Genomic DNA, 20,794 nt, shown 5'->3' on the forward strand with positions numbered 1-20,794 from the left:
GGCAAGCCGCAGTGTCTTAAAGTAGTATCCACGCACCTTGACAGCAGGGGGATCATTCCCATTACATATGGAATATGTAACGGAGTGGAGAGATAGTCTCAAGAGAACTTCATAGTTATGAATTGAAAAATTAACTGATATCTTAAAATTGTTTTAACAGCAATCTATATCTTTAAAACTTATATGGAAGTCATCATTCTAAGGAAAACTCTTGTCCCAAGCAATATGTTAAAAGGTAAATGGGTGAATGGCTTCCTATTCATGTTGTTCAGTGATATATAAACATCTTAAAAAAAAACATGAGAAAATGTAATAAGGTCAACATAAAGCTTTAGAAGCAATCTGAAAATCAACAACTTAACCAGATGTTGGTCATGAATAGGGACAGACAAATGGATTAATACACAAAACATACACTAAACAAGAACATAAACGCAATACTTTTGTTTTCGCTCCCATTTTTCATGATTTTAAAGTAAAGATGTAAGATTTCCTCTATGCAAACAAAAGGTTTATTTCCCTCAAATCTTCTCAAATTGTTAAAATCCATGTTAATGAGCACCTTACCTTTGCTAAAATAATCCGTCCAGGTTTGAAAAACCAAGATAAAGATGACAAAGATGCAGATTATAATGCATGATTTTTGCGAGGAACACTATTGAAATCAACTCTCTGGTATGGTCCTGTTCCCGTGATTCAGTGCAAAGAAAACATTTGCAAAGAAAACAATATTTACAGAAAATGACTGAAATGTCATTCCATTAATGAAAGCTGTTGGACTTAAATGTAATTCAAATTAAATCATAAGATTTTTAAAGAAACAGTACAGTGTTTGGGAAATAGTCTTCTTAGCTGTTAACCACAGTTGGACAAGTTTCAGATACATGTAGCTGTTAACACTGGAGTTATTTCTGTCCAACAACAGCCAGGTAACACAATGTTGCTTCTCAAAATCCTACCTTCATAGTGCTGGAGCCTGGTTTTGAACAGTGTGTTAATTTTCAATAAAACTAACCAACTTAAGAGGATAGTTCATCCAAAAATTAAAATGCACTCATCTACTCACCGCTATGCCAATGGAGGGATGGGTGAAGTGTTTGAGTCCACAAAACCCTTCTGGAGTCTCAGGGGTAAACTTTGTTAGAGCAGAATCCAATACAATTGAAGTCAATGGTGAGTCCTTCTTCAAATGTAATAAAACAGAAAAAACACAACATGCCTCCATACTGCTCGTGTGGTCATTAACATCGTGTTAACCCCATAGGCATAGGGGTGAGTATGTGAATTTTCATTTCTGGGTGAACAATCCTTTTAATTAAACACCTTTGGAATTGTTAGTACTGGAGTTGTGTCACCGTTTGATTTTTGATGAAAAACCAGTCAAGGATGCAACAAGTTTTGAAAACAACTGAGGGATTTACTGCACTTCTGGTTTTGTAATGGCCAGATATTAGACATTACTGCTGCTCTGCCAGATGTGAGCTATTTTGAAATCATTCATGAAGTTTGTAAAAGGAAAGTTTAATTTATAAAAATAGGAGAGTTTTTTTGTTTGTGACCTTCATCTTTAACGTCATCACCAAGCAAAGCAGCTACTGACTTAAACCCAGTGAGCTAACAAAGCTCCAGTTGCTCATGCACACAGCAGAAAAACACCAAGCTAACAATTACTCACTGAAAGGCGATAACAACATTGTCAACTCGATGATTTGACTAACATGACATGGTGGTCTCTCTCTCTCTTTCTGGTCAACTGACTAAACCAGATGCCACACTGTATATACTTCTGGTCTGAAACACAAGCATCAGGCATTAACACACCAGGCCATATCAGGTCTGATCTCCTTCATAGAACAATTCTGCTTCTCACTGGACTGGTATTTCATGCATTTGAAGGATAATTCAACTCTAATAAACATAGTACAACTTGAATCTTGTTTGTGCAATTTCACCAACTTTCTATCTATTCAAAGGTCAAAGTAGCTTCATTTAGAGAGGCTGTAAACAATTCATTCATTTCTCTAGCTCATCTAAACCACTTATAACTTGGATATTTAGAACATTAATACAGAGAAGAAAGTCACAATTGAGCTGAATTATCCTCAAAAGCTGTCATGTAACTGTGATCTGAAAGTTAAAAAATTTCCCAGAGCACACAATATTGATATTTCTAAATTCCACTGTGGCTCGAGGGTCTGCGTTTGCTGTTAAAAATAGCTTTTTAACGTGACTAAACCAATTGAAATGAACTGAAAATCACATCAGTGACACTTTTGTCATTTTTCCCCCAAACCCTGACATAAAAAAACCCCAGCTTGGATCCAACTACAGCTCGACTGACAAGCAATGTGAAGGAGATTATCTCCTGTGCTAAAGCCTGCATCCACTCATAGAACCTAGTAACCGAGTTACATACAGGTAACTAATCTTTTGGCTGCATAATAAATGGAAAGGCAAACTTTTTACATTGAAACAATCACAAAAAAGAGGCAAGACAACTAAGTATTTTGTGATGAACAAATCAGTAAAGGCTGCTTTAAAGTCAGTTAGCTATTTGATTTTGGTCCAGACAACTGAATCGCCATGTGAATTCACAACACTAGTGTTACCAGCCTGTCTGAAATGTTTGACTCCAGGTGCAAAAACAAACACCCTCCACAAGCTGTGCTTAGCTTCTTCCACCCTCACACCCCAGAGTCTGAGTACATGCCATTTATCAGGTAATCCACCTGGGTGTAGTCCTTCCTCCTGTAGCTCTCGTAAGCCTGCGTGATGAACACAGCCACCGCGACCAAGAAAAAGAGCAGGCCAAAGAGCAAGACAGCAAACAAAGACGTTTTATCCACCAGCTGCCTGGTCAGAGCAGCCCCTGCTACTTCTGCCACAGCAACACTTGTTTCCGAGGTATCAGGATTATTGTGATTGGCAGGAGTAATAGCACTGTTAGCAGTTATGGTGTTAATTGTGGGCATTCCAGTATTTGGTTTTGGAACGGGTGCCGGTGATGTTGGAGGTGTCATTTTTGTACAGGCGGTTGTGGTAATAATAGTTGCACTCTGACTTGTATGTGTGGTTGTTGCAGACTTTGTTGCTGTAGGCCTCAATGTTGTTGTTGTTGTTGTTGTTGTAGACTGTCTTGCTGTTGGTGTTGTAGATGCTGTTGTAGTAGACGTAGGCGTTGTTATGTCTGTAGAAGTCACAAGTACAATGGCTGTGTTTACGTTCCTCTCAGGCTGTGCACTGCCAGTGGTTGCAATGGATCCAGACTGAGCAGCCTGTGAGAGAGTGTCCATCTCTGGTAATGGAAGCTGGTGGGTTGGTAATACTGGCTGCTGATTGAATGGTGAGGTTGTGGAGGAATTGTTTCCTCCTGCAGATTGGTTGGGTAAAATTACGAAGGCTGTAGTGTTATTAGATTTTTGTCCGACAGAGGTTTGAGTGTTGGATGAAGATGGGTACTGGTCCCTTTCTGGCTCTGAGATAGAGGTCAATTTCTTCAGTAGTGGGGTGGTTTGTACATCACTGGTCTCCTGAGCTGCTACATTTTTCCTAACACCTCCATTGTCACCTGGGGAACCACAAAATGCATTAGTGACTTAACTCAAAGGGCAAAAAGAACTACAAAAAGATACTTGTTACCGACATTAATAACCGCAGCGCAATTTTCCAAACTAAATGTCTATCACACTGCAAATCAGCATATTCCTGAGGATGTTACTGGGTCACACAATGAGGTTAAACAATAAATCTATAAGAAGATTGTCTTATGTCAAAGTTTTGTTGAACTGTTTATCAGTTAATATTTTCAAGCCGTGAAAAAGATGAAATTAAAGCATTACCATGATAAAGATGTGTTTGAATTTATAACGACATTTCTCTTTTTTGGTCTAGTTTTTTGGGGTCTTTGATACGAGGAGAAGATGCCTTTTATAAATTGAATGGACAAATGTGTTAAAAAGTAGCTGGTTAAGCCCAGACATTCATATTCGACTAGAAACTGTGTAATTTATACCATGTTTTTAGCCTAAATGTCCTCTGATATCTTCCTACGAGGTGCATTCATGGACTGTCGGATGTGCTAACATCCACTAGCCTAGCCACTCCTGTGGACATTTAGGCTTAAAACACGGTGTAAATGACCTCGCTTCGAGTCGAATATGAATACCAGTGTTTGCGGACACTTGGATGACCCCACACGAGCAGTATGGAGTTATGTTTTTTTCTGTTTCATTACGTCTGCAAGAGGACTCACCATTGACTTCAATTGTATTAGATTCTGCTCTAACAAAGTTAGACCCCTGAGACTCAAAAGTGTTTTGTGGACTCAAACACTTCACCCACCCTTTCATCAGCATCATGGTGAGTAGATAATGAGTGAATTTTCATTGTGCTGTGAACTATCCCTTTAATATCCACAATCTTTTGAGTTGGACAATTAATTTATTAAAACATACAATTATAACAATGTAGGCTGTGGAGAAATATTAACACGACATGTGAAAAGGTTTAGTTTATAATAAAATTCTGCAGATTCTTATACTAAAACTGACATTTAACTCACTTTGTAAGATCAGTGCTAAGAATATTCGTACTCTCGTCTCCATCTGTGGGTTCACTCCCTCCTCATAACTTTATTTCACAAATAGTGTTCTACAATCGACTATTCTGGGCTGCATGTACATGCCCAACACAAGGCTTTTTAAAGCATGGCCAGAATTAGCCTTGATTAGACCCCGCTGAATTGTGTTGGTGGAACGGCTTAAGCCTCAGGTGGAAGTTGAATCTAATTCAAGTTGGACCATTTCACTTAAGACAGAAGTAGTTTAGCCACTTTGATGGAATACCCACCAGGAGTCGACAAACAGAAACCAGCATACTGTGTGGCATATAAACACCTTATCTTGTTTCCTTAAGTTTCTTTATTTTCCGAATACCAAAGTGTCCTTGGGCAAGATACTGAATAGGGCTGCACGATATTAGGAAAATATGCGATAACATTGTTGAATACTGCGATGACGATATGACTTGCGATAAATAAACTAATGCTTAAGTATACAGTGTTAAAGTAAACTTTCTGCTTACATGAACCCTATACAGTAAGTTGTCTATGCAGACACTGTCTTTTTTTTTTTATGCATAATTTCCATTTCAACAACATGGCTTTATTGAAAGAATTCCACCTGGCTACGGACACAGGGAGCACAGACAGCTCCACAGCCCAAGAAAGAAGGTGCACAGCCAGGCCACAGTGCCACCAGGTCCGGGTCAGACACCCAGGAAGCCATGCACAGCTCCACTAAGCCTGCTTACAGTGATTATTTGGGGTCATTTCATAAACATGGTGGCTTTGGCACAGGGGTTAGTGCGATCGTCCTCCAACAAGAATTTCGGCAGTTCAATCCCAGTCTTCCCCATTCATTCAAGTGTAACCTCCTCCTTTCTCCACCAACATGAGTTGAATAAATTGCTAAAAGAATGAGAGTGTGAAGAGTGCAGGAGGCAGGTGGTGCTCAGTTAGTTTACTGTAACATTAGCATTTGTGCCAGCTACAAAATGTTCCCTCAGGTCACACACTCATTAATGTAGGGAAGAGTAGAAAGGTTGCAAGAGTGGTACCTGAACAGGGAGTGAGACAAAGACGGCAGGTTGACAATTACCACCTCAACTTTCCTGTAGTCTGAAGAGCACTCTTGTCAGTGCCAAGTGCAAATGTTTATATCAGCAGTTTTGCTAAAGAGTAGCCCTCCTGCCATCTGCAACTACAGCAGAGTCATTTGAGGCTCTGGAGGGAAACATCCAAAGTATTTAGCCAAAACTGAAAAATATTAGTGGACATCCGCAGACCACTTTAACCTTGACAAGACTTTAACCTTCTTTTCCATCCAGGGAAGTGCTCTCCCACCCATGACCTTACTATCACCATCGACAACTCTGTGGTAGCCCCCCACCCAGACCGAAAGGAACCTGGGTGTGACACTCGACAGCCAACTCTGCCTTACCGCCAATATTGCTGCAACAACCCGATCGTGTAGATACATGCTGCACAACATCACTGGAAGACGAATTCTCACTCAGAAGGCGGCACAGGTTCTGGTCCAGGCTCTTCTCTCGCCTAGACTACTGCAACTCCCTACTGGCTTGTCTGCTTGCTAGTGCCATCCGACCTCTGCAGCTCATAGAGAATTCAGCAGCTCGACTGGTCTTCAGTTCTCTCACACTACTACGCTCCTCCACGTGCAAAATCGGATCGGGCCCAGTCTACATCCAGGACATGGTTCCCTAACCTTACACGCCAGCACTTTGTAGTTTGGCTTTTTGAAGCTAATGTACTTACATGGTTCTTGCTATCCTGTGTTTGTAACCTCATGGTTGAATGCACTTATTGAAAGTCGCTTTGTATAAAAGCGTCAGCTAAATGATAAGTAATAATGTTATACTAGGTTGAGTGTGATGAGTCTCAATCAGCACGTGTGAAAATTAGGTTGCCCTGCAGGATTGGTGCTTTGATAGGCGGCCCATGGTTGATTAACTTTTTTTGTCATAAAATAAGTCCTTAATGGTTGACTATTGGTCAGCATTGACCTGGCAAGGTTCAGGATGATTTCAAACTGTAGATGGCACGTTGCATTTTTAACCCATGAAATGCCGAATTTTATAAATTTGGGAAGAAATGCTGATGTATTTCATCAGAGGATAGTCATGTAATTTGGTTTACAGCTCAATTAAGTCAGAACATCTATGAGATACTACTTTATTGTGGTGGTGGTGATACTGTATATGGTAAAGCCCAGCACTTATACAATTAAATATAATGTAACACCTACAGGGATGCAGCTTAAATACTGAAATATACCTACAGATTTTTAAACAGTCTGACACGTCTGCTTTGGAATGAAAAATAGTTGCATCTTTGAATGTTTGAAGTAACTCGGGCATTTTCTGACATATTCACATTATATAACCAAAGCTTCTTATCCAAGCTCATACTTACATGCAGTGGAGCAGTTTGCTTGTGTTGTGTTGAGCTGCGTCAGGGGTTTGGCTGGAACTGCAACATTTTTGGGTAGTCTTGAGGAGGAGGAGACGAGCAGCAGGCAGAGGAGGTGAAGACACACCAGAGAATTCAACTGGAATGCCAGGGGATACAGGGACATGGTGGACAGGGAGGGAATGAGACTGAGACACACACACACACACACACACACACACACACACACACACACACACACACACACACACACACACACACACACACACACACACACACACAAAAGTAATTCTCAGCTGAAATGGGAGGATGGAGACCAGGAGAAGGTGAAATCATCATCCATACTCTGGACCTAAAATAGACATCAACACCAACACAAGCACGTGTCAACAGCAGCAATTTAAGCTATGTAAGAGATATGTTTTAAAGTAGATTTCACATGTCAAAAATCACTAGGGTAAATTTTTCCTACAAGCACCAACCCACTTACTAGTCCACAATGTCCGAGCCTTAGCCTTGTAAATTTGATTTCATCTATTTGATGTTTTATTGACAGGTTAAACTGATGCTTGGATGTTATATAGCTTTCTTCCAATTTGAGCTATGTAAGAGGTATGTTATAAAGTAGATTTCACATGTGGTCAAAAATCTCCAGGGTAGACATACATTTAAAAAAAATTAAGAAAATCTGAGAAATCGTCGGTTGATTAAAGAGAGATGAATAGCACTTGCATTACAGAAATTACTAAAAACGAATTATGGTCAAATCCAAACTTGCTTTCTGATGAGCACTTGAGCTGTTTCCATTCTCAGATGACTGAACCCGGCTCATCAATAAGAATATCGACCATGTCTTCTTTAAAAATCACGTGTGCCAACTTTAACAAGCAGTGACAGGAGGATACATGAAAGCTTAAAACATCCAATAAAAGCATGTGCGCTAACTTTGCTCACAAAAACAGAGCATGAGCTTCCACCTCGTTGATGTGAGAGATGACAAGAGTGGTGATGTGTTTGGTGTGTGCATTGTCTAAAACAAAAGCACTTTGCTTTTATTCCTCATAATTTTTCTCCAGGGTCTCCTATGAAAGACGGTCATGTGTTTGTCAAGCCTGTTACTAAGTATGCAGCGTCTATCTGTGTTCTATCACCAGATAACATGGGTCTTTCCTTGAACAACATCAGGGGCCTGTACTAAGAAGCAAGCTCAACATATCCCGGATATCTTGCCGTAATCTGGCACTAAGTCAACCCTGGCTTTCATACTCTAGATCATAGGTCACTAACAGGCGGACCGCGGTCCAAGTCCGGACCCAGAAGCCGTCCCGAACGGACCCGGACCTACAGCCAAAACAGAAGGTTATGATTTAAAACCTGACGGGGCGCTTCTATTTGTAACCGGCGCAGCTTTTGTAGTCTTTACGGTAGTGGTTTAGCGGATGAGGAAACGCACAGACCAATTGCATGCGAGTTAAGCCATCCCACGTGATACTACTCAGCCAATCAAGTCTGTGCATTCCAGGCGGTAAACATTGCGACTCTACAGTGCAGACAGATGAGAGTTAGAGGCAAGTTACACATGAAAAGACGGTAGAAAGAAAAAGAAAGATAGCGATACAGGTAGAGAAAACAAAAGGAGAGATACAGAGGAGTGAGAGGGAGAAAGTTGAGAAACAGAGGAGTGAGAGGGAGAAAGTTGAGAAACAGAGGAGTGAGACGGAGAAAGGGAGAGAAACAGAGGAGTGAGCCGGACAAAGGGAGAGAAACAGAGGAGTGAGCCGGAGAAAGGGAGAGAAACAGGAGTGAGACGGAGAAAGGGAGAGAAACAGAGGAGTAAGATGGAGAAAGGGAGAGAAACAGCGGAGTGAGACGGAGAAAGGGAGAGAAACAGAGGAGTGAGACGGAGAAAGGGAGAGAAACAGCGGAGTGAGACGGAGAAAGGGAGAGAAACAGAGGAGTGAGACGGAGAAAGGGAGAGAAACAGAGGAGTGAGACGGAGAAAGGGAGAGAAACAGAGGAGTGAGACGGAGAAAGGGAGAGAAACAGACGAACAAAGTGGGGGAGTGGGATATAAGAGGGGAAGAAAGTGATTCTAAAACTGTTCAATTGTTAAGATGTGTTGAGATTTATTATCTGTAAAATTGGTTGAGACTTTTGAGTCAAGATGTGAAACAGAAAAAGGGAAATTCAAGCTTTTGCTCCCTTTATTTTATTTTTCTGAAGTTAAGCCCTTTATTTGAACATGCACAATTTTCACATTTAATTTATTTTCTCTTATTTTGAAATGCAGCCCTACTTTTATTTAGTTAATGAGAGAACATTATACATATCTGCAATCATACATATATGTTCAGTTCTATGTTACGTGACAATAAATATTGTCAAAAAGTTTTTGAATCGTACTGAATTCATTTGATTTGACAGTCAGGTATTTAGTACATGCAGATGTTGATACAACTACTAGGCTACTTCAATATATATCACACTAAATAGTTAGACATTATGATCTTCCGGACCTTTGCTTCAAGAAATTTTCTCTAACTGGACCTCTTTAAATTTTAGTTGAATACCCCTGCTCTAGATATTAGCGTATGTACATAAAAGGGCGGGGTTTATGACAAATTAGAGACAAGACAAGTGTAATGGCAGCAGAGCCGCATATTTCACAACGAGGATCAAACTATTATGTTAGAAAAATACGAGGGGTACAAACACATTATCCACACTAAAAGAAACACAGTTGCAGCTGTAAAATGCAGGAAGGACAGCTGGCAAAAAAAAATCACTGATTGTGTGAATGCGTATAAGTCAATTATTTATAGTAAAACTGTCCAATCGGCAAGAGTAGATCTGACTACCCTAGTTTGTTTTACCATTGCATTAATGTGCAATTTACATGTATTCTCATTGTGAGTTGAATCATAGTTTAAGCACACACCTCGCAGGGGGACACATATAGCAAACTATGCAACACTACAACAATCCGTTTTAACATGAAATACACAATCATTGAATACACTCAGCCAGACTTGTCATAGTTATACAGGGGACTTTATTTACCCTTTCGACTGACACAGCTCCAACAAAGCACGTAGTCATCTGACAGAAGAGAAGAAACACACAACACATTGTTCGACAATGAAGACCTTAAGTCAGTTTTCCATATTTGCTATATCACATGCGTCATGTTGACAACACACTCTATACAGTACCGACAGATCATCTGTTGATTACACAAAGATAAACAACACTTGCATTACAGAAACTACGAAAAACAAACACACCCATTTTCTGATGAGCGTTTGGGTTGTTTTCATTCTCCGATGACTGACATCGTCGAGAACATCGAGTACACCTCTTACAATCACGACTGCTGACTTTAACCAGCAGCGAGGAGGACACGTGAAGCTTTACACGTCCAATAAAAGCACGTTCACCAACTTTACTCAAAAAAACACCGCATGAGCTTCCACCTCGTTGGTGTGAGGGATGTTTTCATATGACACGTGTTTGGTGTGTGTGTGCATTGTAATGATCACCTGCGTCAAACGAAAGCACTTTGCGTGGAGCTGGCCACCCGTGTGTATTCTTCATAACTCCGTGTGTCTCCTATGAACGATGAGCATCAGTTTGTAAAGCCTGATATAAAGTATTAAGTTTAATCTGTATTCGGACTATCACCAGATAGCATGGGCGTTTCCTTTAACAACATCTGGTGTTATACAGCCGACAGAGTAAAATACGCCTCATTTAGGTGACCCGAACATCTCAGCGGCGGCGTCATCCTTCCAGAAGCTAATACTGCTTCGCCATGTCGTTTCGATCCCGTTAAAGTTGTTTATATTATATTTATTTTTTGACCTATATGATGTATATTGTTGTCTCAACGTGATGTTGACACGGACATATTACATTAACTCGTGATGTTTTGTTTTTTTTTATGTTTATTTCAACGAGACCTTCAGTAGACTTCAGACACATGCGCTTTGAGAAAAGGACGAATCTGCGACCGAGTCTGCAACCGAGTCTGCCAAATCTGGACTAAAGACAACATATCACCAGTTGCCATGATCCCCAGTTAAACTGCAACACCGACAGTTCAGAGAACATGACTCACTATACCCATATCACGTAGTCAGACATTATTTTACTTATTCCAATAATTAATCCCGAAAAAATATAGAAACAGACAGGCAACGATCAGAGTGAATAATATAGAAGCTTCATGTCAGTGATGTGTTGTGACTTGTGAGCACAACACCCGACTTCATATACAGTCAATGAGCTCACATTATGTCAGAGTCAATACTTGTCAATAACAGCTTGTTTTAAGAGAGAATGGAAGTACAGCTTACTGCAACACTACACCAACAGAAAACTTTGAAATATCAAAGTCAGCTAAATGAGTTCATATTTATAATCCTCACGTTCACCTACATGAGTGGCGAATAAAGAACCAACATGTTACAAGTTACACAACAATAGTTAACCAGCTAAGTCAACAGCGACTGAGACATGTTCAACACCACAAAAGCTCGTTGACATACCAGTAAACTGGGTGGTGTGTACTGAGTTGGCGTTAAATGCTGAACACACGTCTTTCCCTTTACAGAGAGCCCAGTTAAGATACACACATAAACATAACTAATGCAAACAAGCCATTTTCTTTCAGGGCGCTTTAGCCGGGTGATTGAATGGACCCGCTGAAATGCTAGCTACAACCAACGGAATTTGGGGAGCTTACCATCCGTCCGCTGTCATATGTTTATAAATCACAAGTCGTCTTCTTCTTCTTCTTCTTCTTCTTCTTCTTCTTCCCGGCAGACTAGGCACTATTTGGTGCATTGCTGCCTCCCACTGGTAGGGAATTATCACTGCAGATTATGCCCTCAGTTTATATCTTGCGATATAAATTTGTAGTTTTAAGGAAGTGCAAGACTTCTCCAGCTCTCTTACAGCTCAATTAAGTTGGAACATCTATGAGATACTACTTTATTGTGGTGGTGGTGGTGGTGGTGATACTGTATATGGTAAAGCCCAGCACTTATATAATTAAATATAATGTAACACACCTACAAGGATGCAGCTTAAATACTGAAATATACCTACAGATTTTTAAACAATCTGACAACGTCTGCTTTGGAACGAAAAATAGTTGCATCTTTGAATGTTTGAAGTAACTCGGGCATTTTCTGACATTTTCAGACACATTATATAACCAAAGCTTCTTATCCAAGCTCATACTTACATGGAGTGGAGCAGTTTGCTTGTGTTGTGTTGAGCTGCGTCAGGGGTTTGGCTGGAACTGCAACTTTTTGGGTAGTCTTGAGGAGGAGGAGACGAGCAGCAGGCAGAGGAGGTGAAGACACACCAGAGAATTCAACTGGAATGCCAGGGGATACAGGGACATGGTGGACAGGGAGGGAATGAGACACACACACACACACACACACACACACACACACACACACACACACACACACACACACACACACACACACACACACACACACACACACACAAAAGTAATTCTCAGCTGAAATGGGAGGATGGAGACCAGGAGAAGGTGAAAGCATCATCCATACTCTGGACCTAAAATAGACATCAACAACAACGCAAGCACGTGCCAACAGCAGCAATTTGAGCTATGTAAGAGGAATGTTTTAAAGTAGATTTCACATGTTGTCAGAAATCACTAGGGTAGACATATATTTACAAAAAATGAGAAATCACCGGTTGATTAAAGAGAGATGAATAGCACTTGCATTACAGAAATTACTAAAAACTAATTATAGTCAAATCCAAACTGTTTTCTGATGAGCATTTGAGCTGTTTCCATTCTCAGATGACTGAAACCTGCTCATTAAGAACATCGACCATGTCTTCTTTTAAAATCATGTGTGCCAACTTTAACAAGCAGTGACAGGAGGATACATGAACGCTTAAAACATCCAATAAAAGCACGTTCGCTAACTTGAAAGTTAAACCCCCTAAAGAAATTTACCTTTGCCATCTTCAAAACCCTACCAAAGCGACTTAAAATGGGGAAATGATCACTCCCCATTGTGTTCCCATCCATATCGTCCCATTTCCCACATTAGCTAATTCAGCTGAGGCAAAAGTTAAATCTAGGCATGATACAATACAATTTACAACATGAAATCTCATCGGCCTTCCATCCATTCCTTCAGCATGACAAGTAAATGCTTATCTAAGAAATCTTCTAAAAATGATCCATTCATGTCTTTACATTTGCTGCCCCATAAAGGATTATGAGCATTAAAATCTCCTGACCTCACCACTGGAGACTGCACTTGAGCCATTATTTCATCAAATTTTTCCAAATCCAACTGGAGACAAGGGTTGTAATAATTTATTACTGAAAATCTTCCTGTTGAGCTCCATATTTCTATCACAACACACTCAAGCTCTGATAGCACATTTACCCTCCTGTATTTAATTCCCTCCCTTACAAATACTGCACATCCTCCCCCTGAAATATAAAAATCTTTGCGCAGACAAACATATCCCAGTAATACAAAATTAAGATTAGTTTTCAGCCACGTCTCTTGTACACATATTAACCCTGGTTTTTCTTTAAAGGCATCTACACATTTTTTTAACTCTTGCCCATTGGCCACCAGACTCCTGGCCTTCCACTCGAGGGTATAAAACATAATCAGTCTAAGTATCATCCTCTTCCTCTGTTTGGCCTCCACTTGTTTTAACCTTTCCTTATCTAGAAAACACTCAGCAGTTTTCACCATATTTCTAACCACATCTGAATATTTTTTTGTCTGCTTCATGTCACACAATACCTCAACAATAAAGGTCAGGAAATTAAACTTGTTTACTGCATTGAGTCTTCTGTTACACGTGTTACTGGAGGGGAGCCTCCCCCTTCATTCCTCCTAATTTCCTCTACTTCACCACATTTAGTAACTTTTTTAACAGCCTCAGCATATCTAGTCCCTTTATTCATTTCTCTGTACTGCTGCACCCTCATTGCATGCGTATACTGCTCGCATTCACGACTCCCAGCAATATGTCCTCCACCACAACCGCCACACTTGAGCACCTTTTCCCTACAATCAAAAACCTGATGTTCACCCCCACATTTACCACATTTTCTAATTCCTTGACATGCAGCTGCAACATGACCATATCTTTGGCATTTAAAACATCGCAGGGGTGGCTTGGGTGAACTTTAAAGGACAACATCCCAGAAACACTCTTTCTGGGAGAGCTTTTTCCCGAAAAGTTAACACCAGTACTGTTGAGTCATGCTTAGCTCCGTCACGAAAAACTTTTCATCCTCTATGCCCCTGACCAGCTCATCCATAGAGATTTCAAGTGAGACCCCATAAATCACACCTTTCGTACAATCCTTACTACCTGGAACAAATCCTTCCACTCGCCTCTTCCCTATCGCTTCCAGTGAAACAGCCTTGGCCAACTGAGTAGCAGACTTGCAAAACACGAGTAGTTTCCCATCTGCAAGAATCCTTGCATTCAGAATCTCACCCAGCTCTTCCTGCAATGCCCTGGCAAGCCGTATAGGGGTGAGTGAACAAAATTCTGCCTCTCCTTCCTGAAATCTAAAGATCACTTTAAATTCTTCTGACTGGCTGCTACTATCCATTCTCATTGCTTTTGTCGTTTCCCGCTGAACTTCCTCTCCTTCTGACTCCTGTGATGAGAGAGAGAGAGAGAGAGAGAGAGAGAGAGAGAGAGAGAGAGGGTCAACTGAAGTGTATTAAAACGGTAACAGAGTCTTTTACAATCATAAAAAAGCATTAAAAACTGTTTCTGCTTCTCCACAAAATGGACAATTGCATGTGACTGTTGGGTTGATGATAGAAATAAAATTGTTAACCGCGATGGCAAAAATCCTCCATTGCAGGTCACCAGTCCTTTTCTTCAAAGGTGGTTTGTATAAAACCCTCCATACTGGTTTGACATTGCTGTCTACATCCAGTCCTCACATCCAGTTTACTTTTGTTCAGGGTTAAAACACAACATTCATACATGGCTCTCCCTTTGGCTGTGTACAGGTCTACCTGTTTCCAGTCTGTTTTATTTAAAAAAGGTCCTGTGAGCCCGTCCAGATTTGGAGTAAAACCCAACTCTGGAAAAGGGTCGCTGTCGTGAGGGGTTTCTGTTCCAGCACATCTTTACCTCCTCATCTGTGAGTCTCTTAATCCACAAGTTAAAAATGTTCTCTGTCTGTCGCATGGACCTCTGTCCGATGAGAGAAGCCACAGCCGGGATGTCGGTTAGACCAGGACCTGCTGCATCGACTATTTTCCCCAGAGTTACAGCTCCGGTGGTGCACAGCATGCTGGTGAGGCCTGGTGTTGAGCTGCTCTGGACATCCAGCCTGGCTCCATTGATTAGAGGCTCTTCCATTAGCCAGTGCAGAGAGTTTGCAGGTTCCAGTCTTTTCCATTTAAAAAGGTTCCATGTCTTAAAAAGTGACTGATAAAAAGGAGATAATCTGTACAGTTTTAGAAGCTTAAAATCCATTAAGAACAGTGCCATGTCTAAACCCAGACCAGTTGTCTCCCTCAGTATGCTGCTTGTCCAGTGTTGTGCATGAACGAGTTCAAAAGAACGCGTTCATTGAACACGTTCATTTTTATGAGAACAATGAACTGAACGCAACTTAATGACAAATAATGAATTTGAACGGTGAACACGTTCATATTATCTGAGGTCTAGCTAAAACGTTATGGAATGTTTTCCTTCTCCTGAGGAGAGACGCTGTCTAAATCGAATGCTTGCACCATGTTGTTGCTCAGTGCCCATCAAATTTTCGCGATGTAGCCTAACCTAAACCAACTAACTCGACTTCGCACTACGTTACCCATGATTCATTGCACACATGTAGTCCAAACAAGCAACGTAGTCCAAGACAACAGCTCTCGGTTGATGGTTTCATATAAAAATGGCAAGTGAAAGCAGAGACGCAGACTCATGGACTACATCCGATGCACCTTATTATTATTTGCGAGATTTTTACACACTGTCTGATAAAGATTCCAACAGTAAAAATCTCACCTTCTGTGCAAATTGTGTCCTCCTGCGCTGAAAAAGCAAGTCCCGACGTCAGCCTCATCCGCATCTAATTTAAAACGGCATGTGGAGCTGAAGCATCCAGCTAGCCTAAAAAGTTATCTCCAAGTAATTGAAAGTCAAAAAAAGACCAAGACCCCCTGCCAACAGCAGACTAGTGAATGGTTTGCAACCAGGCAGACGTGTGCCTTCAAGAAGGCAGGTTCAGGGACTGTTAAATAAAGAATTCAGTGAGGTTATCAGTAACCTTAAAGCTGAACTTGCTGATATTGACCATGTTTGCACAACAGCAGATTGTTGGTCAGCTGTGAACAAAGGATTTATGGGCATTACCTTTCATTGGCTGGACAAAAATGATATATCACAGAGAAGGTCAGCAGTCCTTGCATGCCGCCGTGTCAGAGGAGCACACACATATGATGTGCTGGCAAAAGTGTTGGCAGATATGTATAAGGAGTTTAAAATTCAAAACAAAATTGATACATATGAAGTACAGTTTAAGGCAAGGGGTAGTGATGGATAAAGCTTTCTTTAAAAAAAAAGTTTTTCTTGTTTTTCTAACAAGTCTTTCATTCTCACTTTCCACCTTAAAACTATGAAATGAACTGAACTATGAACTAGTTCAGAATTTAAATGGTGAACTATGAACGTGAACTATTCATGTTTACTTGTATGAACTGAACTTTGAACTAGTTCATGAGAGGTGTGAACTTGCACAACACTGTGCTTGTCACTTGTCTCCAAACAACACCCTGTGGATCTGTGAGATATTTTTGGATGAACTGTATTCTAAAAGTGGATATTCTGCTTTGTATGTGCAGGTAAAGGTGCTCAACCCGGTCAAAAGCCTTTTCCCGGTCTAAATTAAGGACACATTGTCCAGGATAGACCTACCAGGCACACAGTAGGTTTGGTCTTGGTGAATCTCTTGATCCATCACCTCTCTCAGATGGTTTGCCAGTGCTTTTGAAAGGATCTTGTAATCCGTGCATAGGAGTGACACAGGACGCCAGTTTTTAATCTCCTGTAGGTCTCCTTTTTTTGGCAGGAGAGTTATTACTGCCCTCCTGCAGCTTATCTGCAGCATCAAGTCTCTAAAACTCTCATTAAAAACAGTTGAAAGATCTTCGCCCATCTCGTTCCAGAAATCTTTGAAGAACTCTACCGGAATCCCGTCGATACCAGGGGCCTTTCCCCCCTCCATGCTCTGCAGGGCTGTGTAGAGTTCTTGCATTGATAGGGGGCCATCCAACCCAGTGTTCACATATTGTGGGACTTTGGGCAGCTCTCCACAGAAGGATTCATATATATCATTGTTTTCAGTGTATTCACTTTGGTACAGTTCAGTATAAAAACTCACGGCTCTCCTCCAGATCTCCTTGCTGTCTCTGAGTTATTTTCCTTAAGGAGATCGCAGAGTATGGATGAGTCTGCTTTGTCCGTTCTTTTTCTCCAGCCCAAAGAAGAATGTAGATGGTGCATCCATCAGCGCTGTACTCTGGAACTGTGACCTGACCAGCGTCCCCTGAGCCTTAGTGCCCAGTAGTCCCATAAGAGCAGATTTTTTAGTCTTGAGATCTTTAATAAGATCTCGATTTCCAGTGGATAAATTCAGCAATTCCACAGTTTCCGTCTCTAGATCATCCATAGATCTGGTAATGTCTCTTGTAACATTGAGAGTATACTGTTGACAGAGCTGCTTTATCTCAACCTTCCCATAGTCCCACCACAGTTTTAAAGAAAGAAAATATTTTTTTCTTTCTTTAAAACCGCTCCAGAAAAACTTAAAAACATCCTTAAAATGTGCATCGCATAAAAGAGACGTGTTAAAATGCAAGTATGCACTTTTGGACTTTAATTTAGAGATAAAAACATTGCAAAAAACCAGCGCGTGATCCCTAAAACCAACAGGCAGTACAAAGGTCATGAGCCTGCAGCAGCTGCCTCAGTGCACGCTGCGATGCACTGTGGGGCTCTAGGTGATTCCTGTATAAAACATAATTTTCTGTACAATTAAAATCTCCTCCTACAAATAAAAAATCATCAATTTTAACTTTGCTTAAAACTGTGTCTAAAACCTTTAAAAAACAGACTGTCAGACCCTAAGACAGGAGCATAAACATTCATAAAAACAAAATAAAAATGCGCAACCTTTGCCCTCACCACCAGTAGTCTGCCCTCCACCACCTCCTCCACTTCCAAAGATTCTGGTGTGAAACTCTTGGAGAAGATGATGCCCACCCCCCCACTGGTTGTGTTTAGGTGGCTCAGGACCACCTGCAACCCCCCCACTCTCTTTTCCAGTCATTCTCATTGTTCGAGTCACTATGAGTTTCTTGTAAAAACATTCCGTCAGTTCTTTTAAGTTGCGTTTGCTGGAACAGCAGAGACCTCTTCACAGCGTCTCTGGCTCCGTTTATATTTAAAGAGCTAATGTTTAAAAGACTCATGTTGTAAAATATAACAAACACACATACAAACAGGACTGATTGGTAATCAGGATGTAAAAGTTTATTCATCATCACCATCATTGTTTTTCTCTTGTCAAATTTTTTTAACATTCTTCTTGAGTCTATATATTTCCTGGTCAGTGAAGCCTCCTCTGCCTTTGCTGCTCATGTGCAGCCGGGCAGAGTTTGAGAGCTGCTCTTTATCAGAGAAATAGTCTTCTATTTTTAATCTTTTCATATTCTTTGTTTTCTGGAGAAACACTTTTATCTTCCCCACACTGTAACCTCTTGTGCTTTTTTGGCTTCCTGTCCTGAAGTCGGAGGATTCACTGTCAGCAGAGTCGGTCTCCATGTTGGACTCTGCTGCTCCTCTCCTTCCTTTCTTCACTGTTCCTTTTTTTGCCTTTGAGTTTCCACTGTTGCTCCTGGTTTTTCTTTTCAGATGAGGAACTTTAAGCACCTTCTCATCTCCCACCATGTCAATATCACTTACTTGACTTACCTGTTGGACCCCGCCTGTCTGCTCCTGTTCCCCCTCACCTACCTGATCTACCTGTTGGACCCCCCCTGTCCCCTCCTGTCCTTCCCCACTCACCTGACTCTCCTGTTGGACTCCACTTGTCCCCTCCTGTCCCTCCTGACCTTCTTGCTGGACCCCCCCTGTCCCCTCCGGTTTTTCCTGAGTGTCAGTTGTTTTATTTTTCTGTGGACATGCTTTAGCTTGGTGTCCTTCCTTCCCACAGCTGAAGCACTTCATGTTGTTACAAAAATCACATAATCAAACTCTTCCACTCTGAGTTTAAACACCAAGTTCAGGTCCTCAGTCCTGTTGTTCAGAATCATGAATAGATGTCTTCTGTGCAACACCACGTGCTTTAACAGAGGAGACTTGAGGACACTTTCTTTAATTGAAACACTATCTGTCCGTGTCTGGACAGTTCTCTGATCAAAGTCTCATCTCTAATAAATGGGGGGGACGTTAGAAAGAGTAACTTTAACCGCCGGTGTGGCGAGAGGCAGAACAGATACGAACGTATCGCTCACTTCGATCCCGCTCGCCACCACCGTGTTGGCCTTCTCTATGCTGTCAAGAAAAATGACAACCACGTTGTTCATTCTAGCAGCGGACTACACACCTACACTCGAGTGAAGCCCTCGAACAACATGGGATTGTTCAAAAACAATAAGCCCTATCTCTGAAATAAAAAGACCTTGAGATCACAAGACTTTGCAGAACCACTTTTTAAATTTTTTTTTGGTTAGAGTTAAGAAATGGGACCGTGGGAGCGAATTAGAAAAGTATGACTACAAGGCTCCTTCCAGAAATTTTCTCTCAAAATTAACATTGACCCAATGGAGAGAGGCAACGGAGAAGTAAAATTCTAAAAATGGATACAGACAAAATTTTTGCTCTGATAGATTTCATAGTGACATTTCTGCGAAGCTAACAAGTTTTACTACGTTTTGTTCTAAAGATCATGAATGACAACCTCCATTTGTGGCTTTGAGAGCAGTTTAAGAACAAAAAAATGGCTGAAAATCAGTAATTTTTTCACTCGTTCCTTTGAAGAGGACTCCAATTGACTCCCATTATAAAATGTTCCGCTATTTTTTGCAATTTATGAGCCGGCGGGTGCAGTACTTATAATAGTAGGTAGAACTTCATTGGTCAATAACGAGGGGGAGTCACCGTGGTTTAGACCTGGCTCTCCCTTGCTGGTGCGTAGGCGTGGTCCCAGCCTCTTGGCCCTGGAGTCTGCGAATGATGAGGAGCCGCTCCCAGTTTCGCCCCTCCTTTGACAGTTGCTGGGCAAATCTTCACATTCTGACAGTGTTTGGTTTTGTGTTTTACAAACAAGCCTTGACCCGGCTGAAGCTTTGTGAGCCTTCAGTAGTTTTGCAGATACGTTGTTTTTGTTCATTGGAGTGAGGAACATTGTGTTCCTGCTTTATCGGCTGTATGTTCTGTGTGCGTAAGCATGCGCATTTTTCAGACAAGACAACGCCTTTCCTATCTGGCCTTCAGAACCTGGGGCAGCTGCTTGAATTCTTTCTAAGGCATATGTCACAGTTTTTTATGAGCACAGTGCATTCATGTATGTGTGATGTTGAATAAAGCTAAGGGAATACTGTAATATATATATGAAGGTTAGGTATGAGAACAAGTTTTAAGTACAGTGTATTGTATGCCACGGATTACAGTCTCCACACTACAACCAACAGAATTTGGGGAGCTTACCATCCGTCCGCTGTCATATGTTTATAAATCACAACAGTCTTT

General features: G+C 41.1%; 1 protein-coding gene and 1 long non-coding RNA gene across 3 annotated transcripts; one reads left to right on the forward strand and one right to left on the reverse strand.

Annotated features, from left to right (window-relative positions):
- Window positions 1-994: 994 nt before the first annotated feature.
- On the reverse strand, window positions 995-20,794 carry LOC117762755 (uncharacterized protein C11orf24-like). 2 transcript variants are annotated; one of them, XM_034587347.1, is made up of 5 exons: window positions 20,753-20,794; window positions 10,049-10,087; window positions 6,992-7,127; window positions 3,146-3,568; window positions 995-3,103 (listed from the first exon to the last, which is right to left on the reverse strand). In XM_034587347.1, exons 1-5 carry the CDS (start codon window positions 20,753-20,755, stop codon window positions 2,685-2,687), a joined length of 1,020 nt encoding a protein of 339 aa, XP_034443238.1. In that variant the 5' UTR covers window positions 20,756-20,794; the 3' UTR covers window positions 995-2,684. The 2 variants fall into 2 exon arrangements, with proteins under 2 accessions (XP_034443238.1, XP_034443240.1); XM_034587349.1 differs by lacking the exons at window positions 10,049-10,087; window positions 20,753-20,794 and adding exons at window positions 7,273-7,340; window positions 11,733-11,910 and having other exon boundaries at window positions 6,992-7,208.
- On the forward strand, window positions 17,602-18,517 carry LOC117762771. Its single transcript, XR_004614074.1, has 2 exons — window positions 17,602-17,631; window positions 18,448-18,517. It is a non-coding gene; the product is annotated as an uncharacterized LOC117762771 (long non-coding RNA).

This window comes from Hippoglossus hippoglossus, chromosome 6 (genome assembly GCF_009819705.1).
Source record: "Hippoglossus hippoglossus isolate fHipHip1 chromosome 6, fHipHip1.pri, whole genome shotgun sequence".
NCBI classification, from domain to species: Eukaryota; Metazoa; Chordata; class Actinopteri; order Pleuronectiformes; family Pleuronectidae; genus Hippoglossus; species Hippoglossus hippoglossus.

Excerpts from the sequence above, each read along its gene's own strand:
- LOC117762755 (XM_034587347.1), bottom strand. Across the intron at positions 7,128-10,048 it reads GAGCTGTGTCAGTCGAAAGG|TTGAATTCTCTGGTGTGTCT; the intron begins GTAAATAAAGTC and ends CTGGCATTCCAG. Across the intron at positions 3,104-3,145 it reads TACAACAGCATCTACAACAC|TGAGGCCTACAGCAACAAAG; the intron begins CAACAGCAAGAC and ends CAACAACAACAT.